We start from the raw sequence: 11,172 nt of genomic DNA, 5'->3' as shown, positions 1-11,172 counted from the left end.
TAAATCTCAGTGATTTTGATTATTTGTATGTGGTTAAATCAACATACGTAAATACATCTTTCGTTTTAATCATTTCTGCATTACAGCATTTAAGGACATAAAGCTTCACTGTGAAAAAGTCAATCATTCTGCTTTTCTCATCCACTCCAATGTCCAATGAAACAAAATACAGCTGGGAATAGTCACAGAAAAGAAAAATGCAATTTTAGTATAAATGAGGCATGATTCTATGTATTTTTAAATGCATCCTTCACCTTTACAGGCTAAATGAGTAATCAAACAAGGGGAAAACATATGAGTGAATGTTATTATTCTTTAGCGATGGGCCTTTTTCAAACCATGCCCCATGAGGCAGGCAAATAGCGTCAGCACCATCTTGGGATTCACCTCCACCAAGTCGTCAGGCAGAGTGTAGATGCGAGCGCCAATCTTTCGAGCCAGTGATACTGCGTATCTGGAAAGGAGAGAGGATGCAGGATGATTTGGTGGGAAATACCAGAGTTCTGTAATTCAATTCAATTCATTGTGTTGTTCCTTCTGGTGTGCCAGCATTGGCCACCGGAGGGCAGTATAATACATAAATGAAGAAGTCTGGGTTTTCCCAAGTAAGTTGTAAAATTGGCGACCGGTCCGACTGCCTCATGTAACTTCACTGTGGGAGATGAATTTGAGTGACGAGCGTTTACTTGGCGTTGTTGAGTTTGTCGGCGGTTTTCATCACGCCTCTCTCTGGTCTCTTCACCATGTCCCACTTGACGGTACCGGGAGCGATGACATCGAGCAGGTCGATCACTGGAAGGCTGGTGCTGATGTGGAGATCCTGCGGAAACACAAATGCTTACACAATTTGAAAGAGACTTGCATGATTATGGTTTTCAGTCCAGTCCGACAAACTGACCCTGAAGCTGCTGATGTGTGAATCTTTTTGCTTTTGGCTGAGGGTGGTGTTGACCCAGTTGAGAATGATCTGCTCTCCCACCTTCTCGCCATCGCCCAGGTCTGACAGCACCAGCAATGTGTACCTGCAGGCGGGGGGTTGCGACAACAGGACACTTTTTAGTTGTTCTTTTTTTTTCAGACTCCTGGACTAGGCTCCACCAGCTTTTTGCCACCAAAACCTAGTAAAACTCAGAATTAGCCATTTAAAGATGGTGTCATCCGCTATGTGTATAGTTGGAAGAAAACAAATTCTAAAATCTTGAAAATTTTCCGTTAAAACCGGTCCCATGTAAAAAGCGCCTCAGGGAAAACTTTCCCACAACCGTTACCGCTGCTAACAAGTTCCAACACACACCTTCTCATGAGCTGCCAAACCAGCGCCAAGATGTGCATGGGGCTCCCCTCGTTCAAGTTCTCACCGCCGATGCCCACGAGAGAGAAGTGTGCCACGTTCCTGCCCAGGCCCACGGCGTAGTTGCAGTTCTCCAGCTGCGTGGGCGTAAAACACAAATTGGAATCAATCCCATCCCACACGGTGCTGTCGTGAATCAAACCTTTTTCATATTGGCGCCCAGGGCAGGGTACGGAGGCTGGTTGACTTTCTTCCAGTTGACAGGAACGTTCACCTTCTCGTAGAGCTGCAGGATCACCAAACCGTCGCATAGATCGCTGAAATAATAATTAGCATAACGAGTAAGTAGCGAAAGGTCATATTTGGGGAGAGGCTTTGCGGTTTTGACTTACTGGTACATGTGGTTGACGTAAGGATTGACGCCAAGCGAGTTGATCCAGTTGCGGAAGGTCTTCTCCTCTCTGCTCTCGGCTGCAAGAAATTTCTCGTGTCAGCCGCCCGTTGCCTCGTTGCGTCAAAGACTCTGTTGGACTCACGCTCCGGTCGGTCGGCCTCCAAGCCGTTGACGTGGCCGCTCTGGAGGGCCGGGTGCGTGTTGAACAGGTTGGCCACGAAGGCCATGTTGAGCTTGCTGTTGCCGGCGGTGACGTCACGCGCCGTCACAAACTGCCGGCAGTCCAGACGGGACGCCTGCTGCAGCATCAGCTCGGCCCGCTGGTCCGGGTCCCGCTCCTCTCGAGACAAATGATGCCATTATTACAACGTCATCTATGGAAATGAATTGAACTTCCAAAGTTGATGGACTCACGTTCAGGCCGCTCATGTCAATTTTGACACTCATGAAGTCGTGCTCTCCACGGGGAGCAATCTGGTCCAGGAGGTGGAAGTAAGCCCGAGAGTCCTGCGGAACAAGGAGGCCCGATAAGGTCCACAAATCCGACCCATAAAATGTGTTTGTTGTCAAAGGGACCTTGATGTCCTCGCTGAAGTTGTTAATGGTTTGGGTGCCGGCGTTGGACAAATGGTAGTTAACCCAGCGGAGCAGCAATTCTTCAGGAGAGAGAGACATCAGGTGGTCCAGACTCTTTCCCTCGCTCAGGAGGGAAATCATGCCTGCAAAGCGCACACCAAATTATTAACATTAGAATTGTATTTATTTTGGTTCATTGTACATTTTATTTTATAAATAAAAAATATTTCATTCGTCTTTATTTTAGCGAATTATTGAATTTATTTAAGAGTTATATTTTTGTGTGAATTTATTTTAAAAGCAAGTTATTACATTTTGTGACTGTATTTTATTTTTGCAAAAATTATTTTAGATGATTAAAAACAGTAACAAGTATGAGCTAGGAATTAACATTTACAATGACAACAATTGTGTGCACTGACCTTCGTTGCGGCTTATTTCGATATCAGCAAAGAGGCCCACTTTGATAATCTGCCAGAATAATCCCAGCACCAAATGAGGTTTCCCAACCATCAGATCAAGCGCGTCGATGTTCACCACCGTGCAGCCGATGGCCGAGGCTGAGTTTAGCGCCAGGACAAGATTTTCCTAATAATGTGCACCCCCCCCACAAAAAAAGTGTTATTTTCTTCTTTTTATTGTTATTATGTCATTACATTCTCGTTTTCAAAGTTCAGATTTAATCTATGTAAATGTCTTTGACACTTTGCTAGCATTCATAAAAAGCTGACTTTGCACTTTGGTGGCAATAGATTATCCCGACCGCACGTGCTTGCAGCCACTCACGGTCATCGTGAAAGTCGTCAGCTTCCGTGTGTTGATGACTCGCTCGTCGATCGTGTCGGGCTGGGACAGGTTAATCATTTTGCTGACAAGGGAGAGCAGAGAGGAAAATATGACTGAATGCAAATATGTCGGCTTCAAAATGGTGAAACTCACCACAGCAGGATGCCGTCGCGGACGGAGGTGAAGAGGCTGTTATCGTTGGGGTTCATGGGGAGTAGGTGGCTGCAGTCGGGATCTTTGGCCAACGCTTTGTTGATCCAGTTGACAAACGCCACCTTCTCCTCATCTGCACAACCACACATGCCCCCCAAAAAGTTGTTTTTGCCATTATATATTTTTACAAATACTCAACCGATTAATCGAAAAAATGTTCTGCCAAGTATCGGAATCATCCTAAAAGAAAAATCCATATTGTTTGGACTCTAATTCTCACACCTGAGTAGGAGTGTTGTGTCCCCACGCTTGAGATTCCCGACATCCCCCCAAAGGACTGGATGCCATCCCTCCTGGTGATGGATTTGCGGAAGGTCTCACTGAGCTTCTTGCTCTTCAGCTCCTGATAGATCTAAAAAAAAAAAAAAACAGCTGTGTTGTAAAACATAACCGGCGCGTTTGAACGTGTCAAATGTTTGGGCGTGAGCTTACAGCGACAAACTCCTCAAAGCTGATCTTCTCATCCTTGTTGGTGTCGCCGGCCGCAAAGGTCTCCAAAATTTCACGCACTTGATATCCGGCCAAGGAGAAGCTGGCCTCGCGGAACAGCTCCTGGAGCTCAAAGTTGCTCACATAGCCGCTGTTATCGATGTCTCGATAAACACAACGCCAAAAAATTCATGTCATTGAAGAGTAATATGATTTTGCAATTTAAATACTCCACACTAAACTGACCGACTTTATTGAACGCCTCTCGGAGGTCTTCCAGGTCCTCCCTGGAAATGTGGGTCATCTTTTTGTGCATGGTGGCCTCAAATACACACACACGCACACAAATTTTAATTAATTTATTGTCATTTTATTTAGATTGCATCATTTATAATCAATGTAAGTGTGAAATGTATACATTTAAATCCATAAATTTGTCACAACACCGATACAGAAAAAAATAAAGAGTCATGTGGTTACCGTGACAGTTCAGCTGGAAATCCAAACGCCCCCCCCCTCAGACCACCACCAGAGCGGACCCGATCGACAGCGTCTTGTCCTCAGCAGACGAGGCAGGAAGCAGGAAAACAGCTTATCACTCTAGAGGAAAGGACCTTTGGCCCGTTTGGACCCTGCAATGGGCGTAGTCCACACGGTTAACATTTAACATTTAGTCATTGACATTAAAAGTCTCAAGAAGATCAAGACACGGAAAGTGGGCCATTCTGGATCGAAGCGGCCACTTGTCACTGTCACTTGGAAGGTTATGACAAATATCATATAGCAAATGTCTTGTAACAAAACTGAGAACAAATACAAAAATTATGCTCTGGGGATGAAGGTGAGAAAAAAAAATAGCATCAATCGACCTCAATCTTCCAACGGCTTGGATCAATAATGTTCCATTAGGGATAAAAACGGAAGGTGCTTACATTCAAAATGGCAACAAGGTTTAGAGTTACATCACGCTTTCCCTCTATTCTAAAAACAACATGCTTTTAGTTTGATACCAAAAAAAAATCCATTTCCATACCTGCATTTTGTTTCCGAACACACCAAGCCTTCCATGATTTCTACCAAGCCTCCCGTGGATACACGATAAGCACTTTTTTGCTAGAGGTGCTCTCCGGTTACTGTGACTCGCCGAAAACAGCAGATCCCGGAACAGCGATGTAGAGGTCGCAGGCCAACGAAGATGCTGGCCAGGTACAATGAGTCTGCTGCATTATTCATTGGGAGCCTGAAGCACGAAGCATATGTTGAGGAATCGTTGAAGGAAATACAAACACAGCAGACATCATAAAACAAACAATTCCAAGTCATAGACTAAAAGTGAGTTTTAATTGATGAACAGAAACTATAATTGCTGTAATGAACAGGCTTGACCACCAACAGGCAGTAATGGAATGGCTATTTTGACACGCAAGGAAGCAAGGAAACGTTGCTAGGAACAAAGTGGGTCTGTGAAATATAGGGCAGAAGGAAGGAAACAAGGAAGAAAACAAAAAAAAGAAAGGAAGGAAGGAAATGATGGCTGTGAGAAAAATAAATCAGGAAGTAAAGAAACAAGCATGGAGATCAGGAAAATATGCCAGGAAAAATAAATGTAATACGATGAAAACCTTATCAAATGTACATCTACGTTTGTCCGACCCTGTTGCCGGAGACCCAAACGCAACAGCACGCACGGAGGTGGGCGTGGTCGTCGTAATGCGTAACGTGTCACATGACCCGGAAAACGTGTTCTTTAATGCCTGCGCTGGAATTAAGCGCAGCTGCTCGAGTCGAAGCTGCGACGAGACCACCACCATCCTCCTCCAGTCCAATTTCATCCCGGCGCTTTACTCTCCGTGCTCCCAAGTCAAGACACCCCGGCAGAGCTTCATCATGCCCGGTAAAGACTCCGACAACACGCTCTGCTGCCCGATTTCTCTGCAGAGCTTTTCCTGCTCCATTCTGCCATTTTAAACGTCGCAAATATTTGTTTTAAAGATCGATATGGGATATGTAGTAGCAGTAAATTGTTGTAGAATTTGCAGGAGTAGTGTTGTTAAACATGATGAAAACCAATACGCGTAGTAATGAATGGCTGCATCTTTTTAAATCATTTTATTTTAAATCACTTGCCGCAGCAGTTCAGAGAGCCAAGGTAGCGTCCAGCCGGCATTACACTTCCGGTCAGGGTTTTCAAAGTATTACTGCATGAGTGCGTTTTTTTAATCACCTGTAGTTGCTGTTGTAGAAAAGGCCAAACTAACAACAAAACAGATTTTTTTTAAATTATTATTATTACTACGAGTTCCTTTATTGCTTGTTCCCGCAACAATGTTTCTTAATTGATTGACATGTTCAGGTACTATTTACTAGCGGATACCTGGCACACAATGTGGGAAAACAAGTAGCGCCCAAGGTTTTTTTTTTTTCTTTTTTTGGCAAAATGACAACTTAAACACGTGCAAAACAGGCCGGCTTACTCCCAAACGGTTTGGGAGATAAGCAAAAAATTAGGGTTTACTTATAGTTTTACTTAATTTCACACTTGGTACTGTAAGTGGACTGGCAAGTATACAAACTGTAAAACGCCAACTTTCCATAAATGTAGTAACTAATAAATACATGCAGGGTCATACTGAAAGCCAAATGAATTAATCGTTTCATAACTGAAAACCGTTATATGTTGAAAGTGGAAATTGCTCGGTTTGCATCACCTCATGTTTCTTCATGCAGTTGCGTCCTTTAAACTCATCCAGAAATCTACTTTGCTTCATTTTCTTCCAAAAAATAACACTGCGCAAAAGTGATTGCTTAATTTCAACACCTTAAAAAAAAAAAAGAATAACTTTTATTTTTGTAGAACGGCTTTCCATAACTTCCTGTGATGGCATCTCACTTGATGTGGCGGACGTGCAGCCTCACTGAGAGGTTGTGAAGTTCATTTCCGCCCCTCAAATACTCATAAAAGAAGACCCTCATGTCACAACCGATGTTGACATTAGCACTAGCAATAAAGATTACAAAAAATAAACACATAAATGTCAGATTGTGGCTGGAGGCCCCACTTTTTGGCAAGCGACGATAAACTGTGTCAAGAGTGGGCGTCGCCTCCCATCAGATCATCTTATTGAGACTCTCTTTAGAAAATTGTGTTGAAGAAAAACGGCACTTTGCTAGTCTAAATAAAACATGGGTGCTTTGACTGCATAAGTGAATGAAATGTAGAAATAAAACAAAAGTTGCATTACCCGTGCATACTTGGGTGTCGTCATCAGGCGAAGCCTTTGTGACACTGGCCACCAACGACAGCTACGCCAAAGGGGCAATGGTCCTGGGCTGCTCGTTACGAGACCACCACACCACCAGGAAGCTGGTCGCCCTCATCGGACCTCACGTAGCAGACCCCTGCAGGTAACAACAGTAACACTTTTATTCATTGGTTCGAGACTAAGACCCAATGCGAATAGCAAGACTTTATAAATCATAGTGTCTCGTCGGTACGGCACTAATATTAGTTCTTTTAAATAGAGGATTTATTTATTTTCCTTTTCATTTTTCAGGGAGGCACTGCGCTCCATCTTTGACGAGGTGCGACTGGTGGACATCACAGACTCGGGCGACACAGCCCACCTCACCCTGATGCAGCGGCCCGACTTGGGCGTGACCTTCACCAAGCTGCACTGCTGGACGCTGACGCACTACGACAAGTGTGTGTTCATGGACGCCGACACCATGGTGACTACTCTTTTTCTGGGGATCTATTTGACATGATTTGAGAGTTGTAGACGTGCAGACTTTCTCAATATGCTTGTTTGCTTAGCCTTTGTCTTCTAAGTCAACCAGAAAAGTCTGTGTGTTTAAGCCAATCTCTTAAGTCAACATACATCTCGAGGAATGATCCTAAACTACCAGGCCGCATTTAGTACCGTATTGAGTAATTGCAGTTTTATCTCTGAAACGTCAGGCGCTTACCAACATCGACGAGCTCTTTGAGCGGGAGGAGCTTTCGGCGGCGCCAGACCCCGGTTGGCCCGACTGCTTCAACTCCGGGGTCTTTGTTTTTCGGCCGTCTGTGGAAACGCATGAGAAGCTGCTGACGTTCTGCGCTGAACATGGAAGTTTCGATGGTGATGCAGCTTTTTTTATTTTAGATGTATTATGAAAGCTGTGCTAGTACAGTAGACGACACTGTAACGATTGAACTCGTGACCTTGGGCCCCCAAGTAAACAAACATTCAAACATTGCATTGTACCGTCCAGAAAATATTTGAGTAATCTAGTCATCCTGACTCTTGACAAAAAAAAATTATTCGACTCTATTTTTCATTCAGAACTTGACAATGGCTTAACGTTGGTTTTTGTGTGTCCGCAGGCGGCGATCAGGGCATCCTCAACAGTTTCTTCGATACGTGGGCCACAGCCGACATATCCAAGCACCTCCCTTTTGTCTACAACCTCAGCAGCATTTCCATCTACTCTTATCTGCCCGCTTTCAAACAGTACGCGCACACACAAACGGTGATTGCGTAGTGAACCATTAAGTGTTTTTGTGTGTTCGCAAAGGTCAGTTCAAAGGTGGTCTTTTTATGTGTCTGAGGGTCCAATTACAAGAAGAGGATCACAATCTGCCCTATTTTTTTTTTTTTTTTCTGCTGTCCACAGTTTTGGCCACAAGGCTAAGGTGGTCCACTTCCTGGGCAAGACTAAACCGTGGAGCTACACCTACGATGCCCAGAGCGGTGAGGTGATTGGCCAGCCCGAGGGCCCCGACTCCAACCGGCTGCACCCGGACTTTCTGCAGTCCTGGTGGCAATTGTACACCACGTCGGTAATGCCTCTGCTGCAGCGATCCTATGGCGACACGCCTTTCACCAGTGGCGTCACTGAAGCGGCCAATGACGTGAGTTATTGCACAAGTCATTGGTCCATATGCTAAAACGGCCAACCTGTTGGGTCCTTGAGATGTTTAAATGGATCTACTTCATGATTTGAAATTTCATGCTGCAATGTGAAACCAGCATTGGGGACTAAATTACATTTTTTAATCGAGCCTTATGAGTTCTGCCTAGCAACAAGAGCGCAGATGAGTCTAACCCTGCAGTATATGATTTGCAAATGGGGCCTTTAAAAAAAAAAAAAAAAAAGTCTTTCCTCATGTTACCATAAAACATGGTTGCAGCACCAGCGCTTATCTGTTGCAAAATGTACAGTCGGACTTTGATGAAATGCCTCCATGTACAGCCGTGGGTGGGGGGGTGCTTTAAAAGTACGTGAAGGGTAAAACTTAACAAATTCCCACCTGGTAATTCAGGAGAAGCTCTGGCAGGACGAGTACAGCGGTCAGACTGAGTCCTCCTCGTCCTCCACATCAGCCGGCGCCTCTGCCAGTGTGACGTCCCCATCCCAATCCATCTCCTCAGAGGAGCGAAAGCGGCGCTGGGAGGCGGGCCAGATAGACTACTTGGGCGACGACTCCTTCGCCAACATCGAGCGCAAGCTGGACACCTTCCTCAAGTAGCAAGTCGGGCTGTGATGGACAGAGGGGAGTGTAAGGAATGGAACCCCCCAACGACCTCTGCCCCACGTCCACAGATCCAATCACAGAAGGTGAAATGACCAGATTGTTGTCTTCCATCCTCACTAAATGCACCTTCTCAGTTTGTGTGAGTGAGAGCGAATTTCTTCAAGGAAAAGTAAAACATGGGATGTCACTTCATCCCCAAAGATTGTAGTTGATTAACATTAGCATTTGCCACTTCGCATCAACGGGCATTATATAGCAATAGCAGAGTAACTCTATCATGACACTGATGTGCCAAGAATATGCCAATGGCATCATTTATTCCGGACAGTATCTTGCTTGGTAACTCAAGAGCATGAAATTATCAAAACAGGATCCATATGCAATTTTTTATTTTTAGGAGGAGGGGGGGGGGGTTATCCTGCGACTTAATACTGTTAACAATGAAGCTAGACTTGGCATGAGGGGAAATAGCACAAGATCACGCAGCAGAGTAACACGCAAATGCCAAGCTATCATTCCAACTAAGAGGCAGTTGTGATTTTGAATTTAATTTGTCACTGAAGAACACTAACACTTGATGAAATTAGCGACGTCATCAACAACACTGGATAGCGATATTGGTACAGCCGTAACTTGTGAATCGCCATTCTTTTCTTATTCTTAAAATTGTGGATAATGTCCTAGCTTTACAGGATAAAGTTGGGCGAGTTTAAAATAATATAACAAAATAAATAATATAGCAAGCGTTGGGCAATTAGATGGATACACAAAGGCAGTAGAAAATGAGAAATTGTCCGACACTTACAGATCACATGTACAGAAATTAAATTATTTTGGCAATATGTGATCCTTGTATATCATAGAAGAAATACGGACAATTAGTCCCTCATTCCATGTAAAGAAAAAAAACTTTAGTCTAATTTCTGCTTGTGTGGATACTGTAAATGTTCTTGTATGCTTTCAAAATGTTATAAATAGGAATAAAGTAATCACAGCATTTAATTTTTCCGCATTTTGTTTCAGCCTTTTCCCACAATGGATTAAATTGAGTACCAGTAAAGTATATTGCGTACCAGTAAAGTAGATTTACACCACAGAGTATTCCTAGCATTCACTTTTTAATTTCACAAACAAAAGAATTTAATCCATTTTGGAATAAGGCTGCAATGTAAAATGTGGAAAATGTACTTTCCGGATGCAGTATGACTTATTCACGGTGCTTCACCCCCATGCACTCACCCCCAACATGGGCAGAGAATGAATTGGGTCTTTTATAAAGTGGAATTGGGGGAGGGAGGAAGACTGGGGTCATGTAGCAGGCCCGTTTCTGGCTGGTGAAGCACGGCTACATTTTTCTGTTCCGGTTGCCCGGCAACTGTTCAGATGTGGAAAAATTTCAGGACTCGAGGGCAGCGCGAGTAGTCATGCATGTCTGCCTCGGTCCTGGTTTCTGAATGGTTGTTTGTGCCGTATGATTGGCTGGCTAAGATAAGTGGAAGAAAAAAAGATGGACGTGCAAAGATCCAAATGTTTTTAAACGTTCCTCGAGATTTATGTTGAAACACTATAGTAGAGCGCCACCTACCTCTCATCCTTGTGCATGCAAGTTCTATCTGCTGTCTGTTGTCCTCCTGTAGCACTTTTGTGGCTTTCCAACCAGCTGCCTTATTACTGTGTTCACTGACCTCACTTCATTGCAAGAAATTGTCCGTTTTGCTGATGGAGGTGAGTTACAGCCTGAAAAAAAATGTAAAAGTGAAATGTTGTCATTGCGCAATCCCCTTGTCGCTAATAAAAGATCAGCAACTTAATGGCTTGTATTTTTTTTTTTCTTTCCTAAAATGGAAAAATATCCTCCAGAGTTCCAAGCAAGGGAGCATTAAGGGATTATGCTTCGCACAAATTAAATAAAAAAAAGAAATCAGTCCCAAGTGACAAAGACAAATACCTACCAGTGATCTTCGC

The 11,172-nt window shown here is 43.9% G+C and overlaps 2 protein-coding genes across 5 annotated transcripts; one reads left to right on the top strand and one right to left on the bottom strand.

Moving 5' to 3' along the window:
- Nucleotides 1-6: 6 nt before the first annotated feature.
- pls1 (plastin 1 (I isoform)) lies at nt 7-7,063 on the bottom strand. Of its 4 annotated transcripts, none has more exons than XM_037241236.1 (17): nt 6,932-7,063; nt 4,170-4,929; nt 3,936-4,011; nt 3,693-3,853; nt 3,483-3,612; nt 3,201-3,333; nt 3,048-3,129; nt 2,684-2,849; nt 2,262-2,404; nt 2,100-2,192; nt 1,828-2,023; nt 1,684-1,762; nt 1,494-1,608; nt 1,295-1,428; nt 899-1,022; nt 687-820; nt 7-454 (listed from the first exon to the last, which is right to left on the bottom strand). In XM_037241236.1, exons 3-17 carry the CDS (start codon nt 4,003-4,005, stop codon nt 316-318), a joined length of 1,899 nt encoding a protein of 632 aa, XP_037097131.1. In that variant the 5' UTR covers nt 4,006-4,011; nt 4,170-4,929; nt 6,932-7,063; the 3' UTR covers nt 7-315. The 4 variants fall into 4 exon arrangements, with proteins under 4 accessions (XP_037097131.1, XP_037097128.1, XP_037097127.1 ...); XM_037241233.1 differs by having other exon boundaries at nt 2,100-2,404; nt 4,170-4,321; nt 4,723-4,929; XM_037241232.1 differs by having other exon boundaries at nt 2,100-2,404.
- gyg1a (glycogenin 1a) lies at nt 5,428-11,018 on the top strand. Its single transcript, XM_037241351.1, has 7 exons — nt 5,428-5,583; nt 6,959-7,094; nt 7,244-7,418; nt 7,648-7,810; nt 8,056-8,182; nt 8,346-8,583; nt 8,995-11,018. Exons 1-7 carry the CDS (start codon nt 5,577-5,579, stop codon nt 9,199-9,201), a joined length of 1,053 nt encoding a protein of 350 aa, XP_037097246.1. The 5' UTR covers nt 5,428-5,576; the 3' UTR covers nt 9,202-11,018.
- The last annotated feature ends 154 nt before the right edge of the window (nt 11,019-11,172 follow it).

The sequence above is a fragment of the Syngnathus acus genome, chromosome 22 (genome assembly GCF_901709675.1).
Source record: "Syngnathus acus chromosome 22, fSynAcu1.2, whole genome shotgun sequence".
Classification (NCBI taxonomy): Eukaryota; Metazoa; Chordata; class Actinopteri; order Syngnathiformes; family Syngnathidae; genus Syngnathus; species Syngnathus acus.
Note: the sequence above shows the minus strand (reverse complement) of the source record. Positions and strands in the feature narration are given on the sequence as shown.